At 36.1% G+C, this 18590-nt stretch overlaps 1 protein-coding gene across 1 annotated transcript in view; it reads right to left on the bottom strand.

The window, feature by feature from the left end:
- Window positions 1-18590, bottom strand: part of Hcn1 (hyperpolarization activated cyclic nucleotide gated potassium channel 1) — a 372838-nt gene that overhangs the window by 141851 nt on the left and 212397 nt on the right. The window contains exon 3 of the mRNA XM_027401418.2: window positions 18198-18359. Coding sequence (XP_027257219.2) covers window positions 18198-18359 — 162 coding nt within the window. The remainder of the gene's footprint in view (window positions 1-18197; window positions 18360-18590) is intronic.

Genomic DNA, 18590 nt, shown 5'->3' with positions numbered 1-18590 from the left:
CTGTTTTCCTGCTCCTTATTTCTTAACAGGATTTATGTCACCTGATACTGGCTTTTTATAGATCTCTAAGTTTTATTTTCTGAAGAAAAACTGTTAGGACAGAAAATTATTTTATTAATTGACTTTTTCACTGTATGAGACAGTTTAAAAATAGTTTCTCTCTCAGCCTAGACACATGGGGGAGGGCCTAGGCCCTGCCACAAATGATGTGACAGATTTTGATGACCCCCATAGAAGGCCTCACTCTTTCTGTGGAGCAGAAGAGGGTTGGGATGGGGGTCAGTGGGGGGCATGGGAAAATGGGAGGGAGAGGGAACTGGGATTGTAGTGGCATGGACTTTATTGGCCCAGCAAGGGCCTGTCTCTTTTCTGGGCACCATTTTTGTAATGTGAGTTTTCTGGCCCAGCAGTTCCCACTGTCCTTGTCAGCCCCAAAGAAACACAGGGACACTATATTAATTATCAAATGTTGGTCAGTGAGTAGGGTTTCTTATTGGCTTGCTCTATCTTAATTATTAGCCTGTTTTCTATAAATCCAAGAATTTTCATGTGGTCTTGGCTTACCGGGAATGCCAGATCTGTCACTCCTTTGCCTGCTACATCAAGACTGTTCAGCATCTCCACAGAGAAGAGAGTGATTTCCTGTTTGTCCTTGCTTATATTCTGATTATACCCAACTATGTCACTTCCTGCCTGTCTGTACAGACCTCCAGATGTCTATGGTTAGCTAGTGGCAGTTTCTGCCCAGCTACATCACTTACTGGGATCACATGACAACTCCTCTCTGCCTATACTTTCCAGAATCTTCCTTGTCTCCTAGTTCTACCTATCATCCTTCCTGGCCAATCATTGTTTTATTCATCAACCAAAAAGACAAACATATACAGAGAAGAACATTCCCCATCATCTGCCTCTCTTAATTCTAGAATTTATATAGATGAGGGGGATTCTAGGAAGTATAGGCAGAGAGGAGTCAACATGTGATCTCAGGAAGTGATATAGCTGGGCAGAATCAGAATATAAGCAGGGATAAACAGGAAATTGCTCTTTTCTCTCCAGAACTGCTTAAAAGTCTTGATGCAGCAGGCAGCGGAGTTGCTGGTCCAGCATTTCCGGTAAGCCAAGACCACATGGATATACACAGATTAGTACTTATAGGATAATAATTAAGACAGAGCTAGCCAATAAGAAGCCAAAGCCAATGGCCAGCTGATTCATGACGAATATAGTATCAAAGTGTTTCTTTGCGACAGAGAAGGACAGCGGGCCCTAGCCGGGCCAGAAAGCTCACATTACAGATTGAGGAAGGTAAAATACAAATGGAATTCCAAGTATTTGTGACTTAGTGAGGCTTTCATCTATGCCATTCTAGCAAATAGTTGATATACTCCAAACACCAGAGTGAGGTTGGTGTGATTATTCCTCTTTCTTGTGACTGGGTGTGGTGCTGGGACTACAATGGAGAGACATGCAGCCCAATTCATTTCCACCAAGTATTCACAACCTATTGAGAAAGGCCGGCAAATAAGAGGCTCTCAAAGACACTGAAAAACCAAGTGAACTCCAAATAATGATTAATAACAGCACTTGAAGCATTCTTCCTCTCTGCTAAACACATTGAACATTTTACACTATTTAATCCAAACAGTGCTGCTATGAAGAAAGTTCAGTCAATCCAAGGAAAGCTCTATCATTAGTTTCATTGTGAAGATGAACAAAGTTAAGTCTTATAGAGATAACCTGACTACTACAAAGTAAGCTAAAAGTCTTTACTAAAGAGTTCATTTTTATGTTTGAATGTAAAACAAAGTTTCTCAAAAGTTAAATCAATAGAGTATTGAGTGTAGCATAGACAGATAGATAGAGATAGCATTGAATACATCCCAATATTATGCAAATAAGTAGTTACAATTTGGCCTATGGTGTGGAAAAGAGTGTTACATTTACATACATTTGCAATAATTTGCACAATATTAGGGAGAGCACCATGGGCACTACCCACTTAAAAGTAAAGAACCATTTTCTTACAATAGATTTTGGAATCTATATAATTTTTACTCATTTTTGACATAAATGTGCTGCCACATACTGAATAAATAATAAAACTTTTCTTATTCCACAATGTTTAGAATGTAAATATTGAACTTCAAGTTCCATGATTCATGCTGAAAATTGACAACCACTGTGATTCAAGTAAGTTCTAAATTTTTATTAAATTTGCTTACTAGATATTTCTCAGAAACTGGAAATATAACATGAAAATTAAGTAGACAAGGGATGTTAATTTTGAGAAATACTAAAAATTGAACTAATTCTTTATAGTAAATAGTTGCTGATTTTCAGTAACATCACAATGCTAACACTTCCAGAGAAGCTAGTAAACATGGAGGACCCTAAAAAAGAAATACATGGTCCCCTGGAGAAGGAGAAAGAGACAAGGTCTTCTGTCTCTCAATTTTAAGTAATTTTCTTGCTTTAAAAGGACATTTCTGAGTTCTGTAATTGCTTGATTACCATATTACTATTCACAGATTAACAATGAGTTAAGTTCTCATATGGATTTTTATATAAAGGAATTTAAAATCAATGTGAAGAATTTCATAGATACAGGTAATTTCTCCCAGTTTCATTTTAATTTTTTATTTTATCTTCCTTGTGTAAATAAAGAAGAAAAAAGGAATTCTGATAGGATCTGAGTCTGAAGGAAGAGAACAATTGATGGGCTGAAAAAAAATATGTCTATTCGCCCTCTCAACAATCAGCTATTTTAAAAAATAATTTCAGGAATAGAAAACAAAAGAAGATATTCCTTAAGACACAACGTATTTTAGACAGAAGGCTAGGAGGAATGCAGCAGGAACTGACCTGGAATCTTCCTCTCTGAGGACCAAGTCAGATAGTACCAGAAGGAACTATGGATGCTGCCATGGGAAGAAAGCAATCAATAGTCATACTTGACTGTAAAAGCTGGAAAACTCCATAACCAAAACAGGAAGACCCTAATAGGTGCAATAGTGGTACTTAAACCTTGGTAGTAAACAACATTTGTCTAATTAGATTGAAGGTCTGCTCTATGGGAGGAAATGCATGCCTAGTAAGGTAAACATGGCCTGCTGCCCACGGCTTATGAGGCTACAGAAAGTAAAGTCTACGACTGCCAGTTTTCTGAACCAGTGTAATTTCTAACTTTATTCTAAACACTCATACCCACAAATAAGCACAGCTGTCACTCCTAATAAAGAAGTTCCCTTGGCAGCATACGGAATCTATTACAGAAATACACACTGGTCAAAGCACAGAGGACACTTGTGAGTGCCCATTCCCAAGTGATTCAGCTAAAACACAACTCCTGTACATAAAGCCTGAGAAAAACCAGGGGGCAGGGTATTTTTTTAAGATCCAATACATCTGCTCTGTGATGGTATCTTCTAGATATGAAAGCAAGACTGTACCAGTGAAATCTCAACAATATGGTTATTTAAAAGGAAGCCAAAATGACAACCCAACTGACAAATAAGGCTCCTAACAAAGACAGAATCACTCTGTTACTCAAGAAGAGACCCATAAACACACTTACATGTGAATGAGAGCAGCAATAAATCATATATATATATATATATATATAATCATTAATCATTATATTTGTTTCTGTGAAGAATGTCATTGGAATTTTGATTGGAATTACATTGAATCTATAAATTGCCTATGGTTAAGGTAGTCTTTCACAATAACATGGGAATTCTTTCTGTTTTCTGGTATCTTCTTCAATTTCTTCTTCAGTGATTAAAGTTTCCATTGTTGTGGTCTTTTACCTCTTTTATTAGATTTATTCCTAGATTTAAAAAAAACTATCAAGCAATTGTGAATGGGAATATTTCCATGATCTTTCTTAGTGTGTTGCTACTGGTCCATTGAAAGATAACTGATTTTTCTAAGATGATTTTGTTACCTATCACTTTACTGAAAGGATTGATAATTTCTCCAAGTTTTCTGGTGGAGTTACTGGAATCTGTTATGTAGACTATGTTGCTACAGATAGAAGTGATTTGACATCTTTTCCAGTTTATATCTCTTTATTATCTTTGTATTGTTTTACTGCTACAAGTAGTGCTTCAAGCATTATATTAAGAATAAGTCTATATTCTGCACATGACAGCAATGTAAAAGCAGTTTTGCATTCAACTTTTATAGATTCTTTCTCTGTTTATACCATACACATTTAACTTCTTGCATATCTTTGTCCACTTCATATTTCTAGGTATAAAGAATTTGCTTCTAGTCCTAGCTATCCAAGTCACCATACACATACACAGACACACACAGACAGACATACCTCATGATCCCAGATTTGTCTCAAACTCAATATGTAATTTAAAATGACCTTGAATTTCTTAATATGATGCCTCCACTTCCACAGTGCTGGCATTGCAGACATGTGCCAGCCTGCCATGTTTAGGGACTGAACTGAACGCAGAGCACTGTGCACACTAAACAAGCACTCTGCTCACTGAGCTCCATCCTCAACTGTTCTCAGTTTTATTTCCTGTTGCTGTGAGGAAACACCCTGAAAAAAGTAACTTAGGAAAGAGTGGGTTTATTTTAGTTCACACAGAGGGAGTCACAGATTCAGGAAGTTGAGAATTTCCCCAGCAAGTAAGAATTCCATTTTCTGTTGCATGCATTAATGTGTTGCTCTATGCAAAGCAGGTGCCCAATACCCATGGTTAAAGCTATTTCCAGTTTGGTTGTGTTCTAGGAGCCCTTCCCCAAATAAATCTAAGATTGCATTTCTACCATGATGGTTCAGGCAATATAAGATACATATCAAATCCTTTAATGGATTTTATAGTAGACATTATAATTACTATCTGATTCTATGGTATATTGAGAGACATTTTTCTTGACTTTATAAGATGGCAATGAAAATGGTACCAAGAGAGAATGCATAGCATTCACTGGCATGTATTTTTTGTGAATCACAAATGTAACATGGCAGATGCCTGAATTTTCTTTCTGTGGTTTTCATCACCAAACGTATGCAAATAAAATATCTATTCATAGTACCTGGGGACATTCCCATTACTGTGTGGTATGAGATAGCTGAATGTAGAGCAGAGAAGCATTCTCCTTAATTGTTCCTGAGCAGAGCAAGATTTCTGAGGTCTCTGACTAGAAGTGTATTTAAATGTTGATTGTATCCAGTGCTATGACAATAACTTCTGTGAGTCAGAACTTCCTATGGTGCCATTTTGAAAACCAGTTAGCTGAGGCTGTAGCAGGTTTATATTCTGTGAGATGTAAAAAAAAAAAAAAGACTATTTTTCGCTGGGGATCAAATGTAGAACAGTGTGCATGATAAGCTCACTGCATGTCTCTGTCCTGTATCCCTGTCCCAATCAAGCAAGATTCAAACCTACGAAGTTGGGATCCAGATGGTTTATCTATTAATTTAGATATTTAGGGATAAAAAAATAGTAAGTATTAGTACTTTTAAAATGTTGAATAAAAATATTGACATGACCTGAAATTGAAAAATGGCCTCATGTGTTTTCAAAATTAGTGGATCTATGTTAATGAAATAAAAAAATCAATCATAAATTTAATGGCAGAAAACAAACAAACAAAAATAAATGTTGATTGTACTGGATTCAACATGTATATTCAAAGTATAAAATGACTGGAGATGATTCTGTTTTATATTAAGCTCTTATTGAATAAACCGTCTTTGGCAATAATAGTTGTAGGAATGCAAGTACAAATGGTTAATCCCATAAAAATTATGAACTAAATTAAATTTGTCGCAAGAGTTACTCAATGTTATATTGTTACATTATAAAAAAACTAAATCTCAAAAATGGAAGACTCTGTAGTGGGATTATGAACTGTTCACACTCAATTCAAGAAACATTCCTCATGTTATTTCTTACATCTCTAACTTAGCACAAAGCTTATTCATGTCTCTAATTCAGCAGCACATTTCTAGAATAACATTTATATCAGTGCTGTGGCAGGCAAAAAATAAAATAAGAGAAAAATGATAGAATATTCTCCATATGGGAAGTAACTATGTACTTCCCCATAAGATTAGCTGAAAATAGGCAAGAAATGTCTTTCTATATAATACAACAGAATGATAATCTTAGGCATTTTGGAAACATGAGAATTCTATATGAATTGAATGACATCTGTGTAGCTGTTTGTGGAGTAATATATAGTAAAGAAATGTCCACTCATATTCTGTTAATTGCCACTCACAAAATGAAAATAATAGAACTGCTTTATTACAGCCCATATGAACTCAAAATATTTTCAGGTAAAAAGAACTGCTTCTTATTACCTGATACCTTTAATTTACAGTAATAGTAAATGAAGAAATCTTATCATCCAAAAAATATATAAGGTGCAATGGCTTTTTTATATACATCCATGATATTCCAAATCACTGCAGTGGTACACGCTATTTAAGAGTTAGCTTCTTGGTACATACATCCAATTTGGCTTATGATGGTTGAAACTAGACAGAGGCTGTTTAACAGAATGGAAAAGTGCTTTCAGAGTGACTGAGGTCCATAACCTGCTTTCCTTGTCAGCATCTCTGGTTTGTTGCCAGTGAACAAACTGTTCTGTTAGGCTTTTTTTTCCAAAAAAATCGAAAATATGTGCATTTTATGTTCATCTCATTAAGCATAGCTGAGTTCACGTTACACAAAATTTTGCATGGGATTTGCATCAAGACTATCTATGTAAACTGATTTACTGAGATAAATAAATTTGTGTGGAAGAAAAATAAAAGCCTGAATGGTAGTTAGTTCCTTTGCCAACTTCAGTTGGTGCTCGTGAGGTAATTCTCTAACAGATGATTCTTTTGGCCATTTTGTTTGTTATGTTTAAGAATCAGTGTAATTATAGGCATGATACAACATATATGTATTGTATCTCTGGCATTACAGAAATGGAGGAGAGAAGATTGTGAGTTAAATTACAGCCCAGGCACATTTCAACAAAGCTTAGATTATTTGAACGTATTTCAAAATATATACATGTATTTAGAAAACAAAAAGAATGAGTCAACAAAAAAATAGGCTGAGAACTTACACCTTCTTTATATTTTTTGTTTGATTAAGACAGGCTCCCATGTAACCCATGCTTCTCTCTAAGTCTTCACATGCAGTTGAGGATGACCTTAACTGTCCTGCTTCTACCTCCTCAGTTTTGGGTTAGACTCATGCATCACCACAACCAAGTCCATGTGGTGCTGAAGATACAAGCCAATGTTCTGAACACAGGAGTTTATACATACCAGGTAAGTACCTTAGCAAATAAGCTACAAGTTCCATGCTTTTGTCATATATTTCTAAAGTCAGAGTCAAAGTAAAAAAAAATACATGCAATTATAATAAGTATTTTATTCTTCTGTATTAAACTCTGTAATTCAATTTAAGGTTTTCTGCATTGCAAATTTAATTTGCAAACAAAATACTACATTAGAATTTATTTCCACATGGTCATTCCTATCAAGTAAGGAAGAAAACAGTTTACAAGCTCTTTTCCTTTTGAGAGGTACCATGTTTCCAACAAGGAATGTTAATCAGGGAGACTTTCCTAATACACAGAAAGGAGATGGCAAAGAGAAACCACAGCACTCAGCAGGCTGCTGACCTACTTTATTATTATAAGTTCATATTGGCTATGAATGCATTTTCCCCAGTAGAGCTGCAATGATTTGTCAGCAAATCACTTACCTTTTGTTAGGACATTTTTAAAAACTCTGTTATGGCAGTACATTCTATTTTAGAAAAAAAAGTCAATACTACTGTAATAATATAATTCTAATACAGAATAATTTGAAATATAAAGTAGATTACTAAACCCCAAGAGAGGAGAAATGTTTTTCTTCAACTCTTAGTTACATTGCTTCAGCATCTTTCCTTAAATTTATTAGTTTAGTGACATTATTGGAACCAGTCATTTTCTAAGTAGGTGAATGGGCATGATACTTTAAAATTTTGCTAGACTTTTATCAGTAGATAATATAATCATCCTAACTTTCCATGATTGACTTACATATTGTTTTATCCTCTCAAACTGTTTACTTAGGAGAAAAAGGCATCAGGAGCTGTTTACACTCTGCCTCTATACATTTATTTGACAATTGCAGATGTTAAGCTAAAACTACCTGAGGTAATTTGAGCTTCACCATTTTCAAGGTCACAGTAACAATGCCAGATGATGATACAAAATTGAGTCCTTTACTATGGTATGGTTCTTTGGTTTATACTCCTCACAAAGTTTCATCTTAAGCTATGCAATGTACAGGGCCACCCCTAACCTATCTTTAGGAAATTAAGAGGAAAAGATCATTGTTTGGGTTGTTAAGTAAGGGTAGAAGACATTGTGCAAGTGTCTTAATTTTGAACAATAGGAACCACACATTATTTTACAACACTTGGCCCATCTTCAGGGATCTTAAGGTAGTTCATAAATTTTGAAGGCCTCAATTAGATTTACTTTAACAGTAGAAGTATGTAAATTTCTGTTGCATTGAATTATAAATTCTTTCAGAGTAAGATAACATTTTGTTAAGCCTTGTATAATTTGTCGCATCCCACGGAAGGCAGTATGAAGGAATGCCTATTGGGAAATGGGACTAATGAGCATATGACTTAGTCTCATTCTCCATTCTATGCTTGATATCTAATATAACGTCTGTCATAATGATGAGCTCAGCATATAATTCAAAAAAGAGGACAACAATACACACTCAGCTCACAGGAGAACCCAAGTACAAGAAAGTCAAGTGATATATCTAGAGTCATAGAGATTTTAGGAGGAACCATTCTAGAATGTATGTCTCTACAATTCTTTGTACTGGCATTTTCCCCTGTGGATCTCTGATAAGTCAGGGTAGAGTGTGCTCTTGCTAGAAACAAATTAAGACCAACCTTCTGATAAGAAAAAGAAGTTAAGGGTGGTGCCAGCTTTTTAATGCTTGAACATATAAGTGAAATGGACAAAGGCTCACACAGCATATGGCACATCCAGCCATAGTTGCTTTGACTAGGAAAAAACTGTGTAAGTGTGAGGTTATTTGTGAGAATGCCTTCTACACTGTCTGGAATAAAAGTAAAACTGGGTAGTAGCCTGAATTTCCAACTGGAACTCTCAGATGTACTATATACATATGTATATAAGAAGTTTTTTTATATTTTTAAACATATTACTTATATATTGGCAGATTTTTTTACATCTTCTAAAGCAGATTATCTCATTTTTATTAGTTCACACATTAATCTTTTTGACAGCATTGATATTTTATTAGTGTACAACCAAAAATCACACAAAAGCATATTTATTTGGGCATCTCAAATGTGCAATATAATACATTCATAGCCAACTAGTTGGTAACATGTAAAGAAAAATGAATATCCCCACCAAAATTCCAAAATAATTCTTCACAGATCTTGAAAGTAAAAAATTACAGCTTCATATGAAAACACAAAAACCCAAGGTAGCTAAAGCAATCCAGAATAATAAAAGTACTGTTGGAGGTATCACTATCCCTGAACTCAAATTGTACTACAGAGCTATTGTAATAAAAAAGGCATGACATTTGCACAAAAAGAGGAATGTCAATCGTAGAATAGAATTTAAAAAGAAGACATAAATCCACACACCTATAGACATCTGATTATTTGTAAAGAAGGCAGAAATGCACACTGAAAAAAAAAAAGACAGCATCTTCAACAAATGTAGGTGGTCAAATTGTGGAAGAATGCAAATAAATCCATACTTATCACACTGTACAAAACTCAAGTCCAAATGGATCAAAGACTTCAACATAAAATCAGGACATTGAATCTGATAGAAAATGGGAAGTAGCCTTCAATTCAGTGGCATGAGAAAGGAATTTCTCAACAGAGAGCATTAGCGGAAGAAATAAAATCAACAATTAATAAATGGAACCTCATGAAACTGAAAAACAACCTAGATGTCCCTCAACAGAAGAACAAACACAGAAAATATGACACATTTACACAATGGAGTACTAGTAAAACTTAAAAAACGAACCCTGAGAGAGATATACATGGAACCCCAGAGAAAGGGAAAGGGACAAGATCTCCTGAGCAAATTGGGAGCATGGGGGGATGATAGGGAGGATTAGGAGAAAGATAAGGGGAGAAGTGGAGAGGGAAGGAGGACATGAGGGACCAGGAAGGTGGAGTTGGGGAAAGAATACAGGAGAGCAAGAAAAGAGACACTATAATAGAGGAAGCCATTATAAGTTTAATGAGAAATCTGGCATTACAGAAATGTCAGAGATCTACAAGATTGATCCTAAGAATCTAAGCAATAGTTGAGATGCTACCTTAAATGCCCTTCCCCGATAATGAGATTGATGACTAACTTACATGCCATCCTAGAGCCTTCATCCAGTAGCTGATAGAAGTAGAAGCAGAGACCCACAGCTAAACACTGAGCCAAACTCCTGGAATCCAGTTGTAGAGAGGGAGGAATGATCAGCAACGGGGTCAAGACCAGGCTGGGGAAACCAACAGAAACAGCTGACCTGAACAATGGGGAGTCATGGACCCCAGAATGACAGCTTGAAAACCAGAATAGGACTGAACCAGGCCACCTGAATGTGGGTGTCAATTAGGATGACTGGGTAGTCTATGGGGCCACTGGTAGTGGAACAGTATATATCCCTAGTATACGAATGGACAATGGGAACTCATTCCCAATAGAGGGATACTCTCTCAGCCTAGACACATGGGGGAGGGCCTAGGCCCCACCCCAAATGATTTGACAGACTTTTATGATCTCCAACGGAAGGCCTCACTCTCCCTGGGGAGCAGAAGAGGGATGGTATGAGGGGTCAGTGGGGGACATGGGAGTATGGGAGAGAGAGAGGAAACTAGGATTGATCTGTAAAATAATATTGTTTCTAATTTAACTTAAAAGATGGGGAAAATCATGAAATTTGCAGGTAAATGGATGAATTTAGAAAAACTCATGCTAATGCAGGTAATCCGTATCCAGAAAGAAAATTGTGGTATATACTTTCTTATATGTTGATATTAGCTGTTAAGTAACCAATCCACAATCCATAGAACTGAAGATGTTGAATATACAGTAAGGGAATCTGGGGGAGTCTGTGCAGATAAATCTCCATTAGAAACGGAAAGATGATGATAGTTATGGATAAATGGGGTAACTGAAGCAGGAGGATCAAGTGGAGATAGGAGAAAGAGAGGATGAGGGAAGAGATACAGAGATAGGCAGCTAAAAATAAAGGACACTTGAGGTGTAATACAGAAACTTAATACAGTATAAGTTTCCTAAAATATATACATATATGGAGGCAATCTAACTGATAATTGTAAAATAATGTTGAAGACAGAGTCTCAGCTAATTATCTCATGTTCTAGTACCAGGTTTGGGACATCTAATTGAGTTATTTGTGAAAAGTGTCTATTTGGAACACCCAAACAACCCAAGATCCTGTCAAGACTATAGGTTACTCTCCATGAACTGACAGCAAGGCCTCATTGCTGAAGACCCCTACACAACCCATTGAACATGGAGAAATTGATCTGGTGCCCACATAGAACCTTCCCATCTATGTGCTAGTATTTCTGGTATAAGAAAGTACACTGCACTGCCAAAGGAGAAATATGTAAACCATCCTACTCACAAATGCTTCAATCTAAAATAGTGTCCTTCCCTCAAGGTATGCTAGTGCAATCAGGGCACAAATTTTGTGGTAGTAACCAACTAATAACTGACTTTACAGAAAGCCCATTCCATGAGATGGAACTCATTCCCAACATTGCTTGAGTGGCCACGAACCTGAGACTAGATAATCAAGGACCTAGGGGAAAACCAAATACCACTCTTCTAAAAAAGTGTAGCAATAAAATGACTCCTAATGACATTATTCTATACTCATAAATCAGTGGTTTGCTCAGCCATCATCAGAGAAACTTCTCCCCCCTTGCAGCAGATGGGAACAAATACTGAGACATAATTCAGAGAGTGATAGATCTTAGACTATTCACTCTCTGACTTGAATGTCTACATCAAATCCCTCACCCCAGGACTCAGGGAACCATACAGAAGTGAAGGTAGAAATAGTATAATAACTATAGGGGATGGAGGGCACCAAGAAAAATTAATCCTAAATCAATAGGATTAATGCATATATGAACTCACAGAAACTGAGGCAGCATGAACATGTCCATGGGTCTGCACTAAACTGGGTTCTAGATGAAAAACATGGACACATACCCATATCCATAAACAAGAAGCACTCCTGAGAACCACTTGCAAATTAAAATTTAGTTTTCCCCAAATGAATTTCACTGGGGAAACAATACTACTCTAGAGGGTATTCTGCAAGTCCAGTAGTTGATGGCCAACACAACATGAACTTAAAAGCATCTTTGATGGGTCCTTGTCTCATAATGTTGTGTCAAGGCTTTTAATTTTTTAAATTATTGTTTTATTATTATTTATGTTTTTTTCTCTTTTTTAACATACAGGTCCTTTGTATACATAGTATGACTTTCAGTTTAGTGTTTCTATGGGATTCTTGAGTGTATGAATGAATTCATCTGTTTATTGTGCCTTCTCTTGAGCTCCCTTTCTTCTTTTTCCTTGACCAATTCTGATGAGTTAGTCCTTGTTTTATTTTATAAACTATTTTATCATATTATTATCTCTCAGAAGCCTGTTTATTTCCTTTTATTTTTGGTTGTGATACCTAGCCTTTAACAGCTTAGCCATCCCTCCAGCCTGCCTGTGTGTATTCTAATGAGAAACAGAAAAGGGGTGGATCTGGTTGGAAGGAGAGGAGAGGAACAAATGGGAGAAATCAAGGGACGGGAAACTGATATCATGTATATTATTGAGAAAAAAATCTATTTTCTATAAAAGGGAAGACATTCAATATTTAAAAATTAAGCAATAGTAGAGAGGTTCCCTGAACAGGCCTTCCCCTGTAATCATATTGATGACTACGTTAATTGTCAGAGAATCTTCGTCCAGTAACTGATGGAAGCAGATGCAGAGATTCACAGCTAAGAAATGGGTTAAGTTCTCGGAGTTCAGTAGAAGGGAGGGAGCAAGAATATGAGCAAAGATGTCAAGACCATTTTGGGAAACCCACAGAAACAGCTGACCCCAGCAAGTGAGAGGTCACTGACTCCAGGCTGACACCTGAGAATCTGCATTGGACTGCCACTGACAATGGGACCAGTGTTTACCCTAGTGCATGAAGTAGCTTTTTAGAGCCCGTTCCCTATGGAGAGATACCTTGCTCATCCTGGGATGGGGGAGAACCTTGGTCCTGCCTCAGTGTGATATGAGAGACTTTGTTGATTCCCCATGGGAGGCCTCACCCTCTCTGATAAAATGGGGGTGCAGTAGTGGGGAGGAAAGATGAGGAGAGTTGGAGAGGGTAGGGGGAAATGGGATTGGTACATATAATTAACCTGGAAGCAACCTAGATGCCCTTAGACTGAAGAATGGATAGAGAAAATGTGGTACATTTACACAATGGAGTACTTACTACTCAGCAGGAAAAAAGCAAAGGAATCTTGAAATTCACAGGCAAATGGATGGAACTAGAAGAATCCATCCTGAGTGAGGTAACCCAGCCACAAAAAGACAAACATGGTATGTACTCAATCATATATGAATTTTAGACATAGAGCAAAGGATTACCAGGCTGCAGTCCTCTTCACCAAAGAAACTAGGAAACATGAAGGACTCTAAGGGAAAAATGCACGGACCCCAGGAATGGGAAGGGGCAGGAACTCCTGAGCTAATTGGGAGCATGAGCATAGGGGAGAGGGAATGAGAGGAGGAGAACAGGAGAGGAGAGGAGGAAATAGAGGAGCGAAAATATTGAGTTGGGGGAAGAATAGAGGAGAGCAGGATGAGAGATAACATATTAGAGGGAGCCATTGTAGGTCCGAAGAGAGATCTGGCACTAGGGAAATTTCCAGAGATCTATTAGGATGACACGAACTGACAATCCAGGCAATGGTGGAGAGGATAACCTAAATGCCCTTCACCTAAGATGAGATTGATGACTACTTTTTAAGCCATCCTAGAACCCTCATCCAGTGGCTGATGGAAGCAGATATACACTGATCTGAACTCTGTAACTTAGTTGCAGAGAGGTAGGAATGAAGATCAAAGGGGTCGGTACCAGGCTGGTGAAACCCACAGAAACAGCTGGCCTGAACAAGGGGGAGCACATGGACCCCAGACTGCTGTCTGGAAGGCCAGTACAGGACTAATCCAGACCCCTGAACATGGATGGCAATAAGGAGGGCTCTGCACTCTATGGGGCCCCTGGTAATGGATTAGTATTTTTCCCTGGTGTAAGAAGGGGTTTTGAGAGCCCATCCCAGGTGAAGGGATGCACTCTTGCCCTGGACAAATGGGGAAGGGCCTAGGCCCGGACCAGGATGATGTGATGGACTTTTGGGAGCCCCCATTGAGGGCCCTACCCGGCCTGGGGATTGGAGGGTGGATTGGGTGCGGGTAGGTCCGGGGTGGGGGAGGAGAGGTGGGGGTGAGGGGATGGAGAGGGAGAAGGAATTGATATGTGAAACAAACTTGTTCCTAATTTAAACTAAAAAAAAAAAAAGAAAATAAAAATCATTAAAAATTTAAATTTAAAAAATAAAATAAAAAATTATTTAAAAATAATGTCATATGGCTTTCTAAATGAAATTTTTAAATCAAATTCTACTAAAATAATAAAACAAACACAATTTAGTGTAAATATATTTGATTCAGAATATTTGCTGTAATGGAGTAACTTACTCCATTATAAATATACTTCTATGATGTGTGATTGGATTTTTCTAGGGCAAGATTCATTACATCAGCACTGTTTGATGTGTACCTCAAGTTTCTAATACAGTCTCCATTTTACTGTATCAGAAATGTTGCACATCATTTAACATGTCATTTATCCACATCTGATTATATGGATTATTTGAATATTACATCCATAAACTAACTTTATGTGATATAACACTTTTTTGTATACCATGTTCCAGTTAGAAAAGTAAGTCCAAACTCCATATGTGGAGAGCATGGAACATTTTGGAGTACTAAGATGCTAACATTAAGGCCTTTGCAATGATAACCAAAGTGTTATCATCTGAAAGACCATAGGACTGCCTAAATATAATCCTACAGCCGTGATCATGGAAAATCTTGTTCTAGAAAAGTAATGTTTCACTGTAAGATATTCGTGTCATAATGACATTTCATTTGGTGTGAAACTATTTTCAATTCAGGTAATTAATAAGCAATTTAAATTGTACTATGGTCTTATCTTGACATATTCTTAAAATTAATCGGATACAATTACAAATTTTATAATAAATTAATATATTCTCAGAGCTTTCTACAAGCAAGCACAACCACAAGATATTATGGGAATGTAACACATTTTCTTAGTCATTAATTATCTGCCAAACTTAAGATCTTAATCCAGACAGGATTTTGTAATTCAAATTTGGTTCATAAATGGAATAAAAGCAAATATTACAAATGTCTAACAAGATGGATCCTGTTCTTGCTTCATCTCCCGAGTCAGATTCTCCTTTGTCTTCATTTTCAGTCACACACTAAGTTCATGTATTGACTTCTTCAATATAGTGTTATAAGAACTACCTTAAAATTTATAAATTCATGAACAAAGAAATTAGCTGACAGAAATCAAGCTTATTTTCATGGCACAAAATATAAATTAGAGAAAGTTAGCATAGAAATCACTATATTAAATCAATAATATTATATTTAACAGTAAAAATGTATAGCACAGTTATGGTGGTAACTTCAAATGTCTAATCAAAGACTGGAACAGGAATTTCTAATCATAGGTTATATGCTAATAACTAGCTAACTGGATATAAAGATATAAAGGTCAGAATATATAGCAAATTTGGGTACAGAGTTTTAATATGTATGCAGTTCTAAATAATACTTAAGGGCATGCAATTAATATAGTGTCAAAGACAAATATCACAGCATACTTATCATGCCATGTTTATGAAGGGCTCATGTGCCTTATATACAACTTGATCTCTAGTCTCAAGTTTTTATTTTCAAATTAGATTTTTGCACAAATAGAGAAAACCATTAATTCGGTCTTTTTTTTAAAATTTTACTTTACTTTTAGTATCAGGAATCAAACACAGAATTAGAACAGTTACTGTTGTGATTAATGTTGCTTTTTTGATCATCATTCTTAACTGTTCTATATAATCTTGTGTCAAAGGTATTCCAGTGTGATTTAGAATAGACATTTGGGAGTCAGATACACATGAACTGTACCTATGACTCTGTATTCTGAGTAACAGCCTATTGACATAATTTTTGAAAATTCCAATTTTCTGAAAAAAAACAAACAAACAAAAAAGACAAAGAAGTGTTTTGCAGCTTTCTAAGGTTATTTTATATAAAAGAGGAGATAATGAGTGTTGACATTTTTAACCACATTACTTTAAACACAACACAACATACACTAATACCTGTAATACCCCTCTGCCTCTCTCTGTTTCTCTGTCTCTGCCTCTCTCTGTTTTTCTGTTTCACTTTCTCTGTCTCTCTATCTCTCTGTCTCTGCCTCTCTGCTTCTGTCTCTGGCATGTTGTCATGCTTAAAGAAAAAAAAAACATAAAATGCTTACAAAGTGTGCTCAGAGCTACATATTGCCCATGTAATATGATTATACAAATTATGTACATTTTTAGATACTGAAAAATATTTCTTTTACTTTTTCAATGATAGAAACTGCAGTTTTTCTGGAACATAACTAGAAAAAATTTAAAAGATGATTTGTCAAATCATCTACAACATCAGTTTTCATCTTTTCTACTCTACACTCCATCAGCAGCCTGAAGAGAGTAAAGTCTCTTCCTCCCCCAGATAGTATCTTCATTCCTGCCTCTGCTATCTATTTCGTTTCCTCAAAGAGAACTAAACACACAGATGAAGGCAGCATGGGAAATTTAAAAAGTGATCCAAGCCATACAAATTTCTTGTATTATTCCATATAAATGTTAATAAAGAATATTCACTAAGTTTTGATGACGTGTCAGGCACTTTCTTAGGCACTTTCTGTTGTTCTAATGTGTTTCCCCAAATTTGCTTTTTACAAATTTAATTCAAGACTTGACAAGGTTGGCAAATGGAAATTAAATGGAAGTTGGGTAAGTCATGAGGGGACAGCCTCATGAAAATATTATCTTCTCCCGTGTAGAAATATGTTTCCTTTTCTCTAGGAGATTCAGACACAAACTGCCATTTTGCAACTGGAGACTGAATAGGGAAGTACTCTGGTCTTGAGCCTCCCAGAATCCTGAATCATGAGAAATAAATTTATGTCTTTAATAAATTGCCCAGTCTAATAGTTTTATGTAACATCCCAAACAGGCTTGGTTAGCACTAAGGACAAAGAAAAACATGTCTTTGAACGTGAATTTGGGAGTGAAGGCCAAAAAATGTATACGTTTGTGAATATGTATGTGTGGGGGATACCAAAAACTAAATGTGCTTATAATTAAATATGAAAGAGGAGAGAGATATATGGTTTAAACTAAGGTTTTCAGAAGAAGTTTCTGAGGAAGTAATATTTAAGGAGATGTGAAGGAAATGAAGGACAGATCCAATTGAATGTGAGATCTCATGTAAGTGCATATTATCTTAAAATTTTATATTAATATGCTTGGTTAAATAAAGTCATATTTTAAAATTTAAAAACATGTACATATATTGCTAATAAAGATAAAAATTTATCTTTCCCATTATTTTTCCTTATTATAACCACAAAACATACTAAGATGTCCTTGAACTTCATACATACCTAATTCACAAATATAGAATATTTGAAAGCACATTGTATCATACATATGTATGTGTGTTTCTATCACTTATATAAAATATATCTCAGTATTTGAAGCAAAATTTATAAAAAGTAGATGCAGCAGCGTTTACATTCCCAGGAATACAAGAGTAAGGTTTTATGCTAAAGTGTCTGGGTCATCTTATTCCACATCCCTGGAAGCAAAGCCCTTATGGAAGAAAAAGCAAACTATGCTAGCAGAAATACTTTGAAGTTTTTAGAACAAATATGAAAATTCAAAAAATAAATGTCATGAGTTACTTACAACCATTTCGTTTAGAGAAACCCAGCAATCAGGTGGGAAGTCCTGGAGCAGGGGAACCAGGAACTGAAGACAGCCATCCCAGTGACACAGGAGCAGCATCATGCCAATGAGATTGAAGATCCTCACCACTGCACTAGCGAGGTCATATGTCATGTGGAATATCTGTCACCAAAATATAAATTCATGCTTTAAAACTCATATGACAAACCAAGCATGCTAGCAACATCACGACCAATGTGAGCTCTGTGCACAAAATAAAAATATGAGAACTGTTCAGATCATGAAAAAGTTTACCTTTTTTTTTTAATCCTTCTCAATAAGGCTGGCCATTCTGCTTTATGAGTATAATAACCAACTGTAGCTGTTTTCAGAAAATGCATAAAACATGCTTTA

The sequence above is a fragment of the Cricetulus griseus genome, chromosome 2, assembly GCF_003668045.3.
Source record: "Cricetulus griseus strain 17A/GY chromosome 2, alternate assembly CriGri-PICRH-1.0, whole genome shotgun sequence".
NCBI lineage: Eukaryota > Metazoa > Chordata > Mammalia > Rodentia > Cricetidae > Cricetulus > Cricetulus griseus.
Note: the sequence above shows the minus strand (reverse complement) of the source record. Positions and strands in the feature narration are given on the sequence as shown.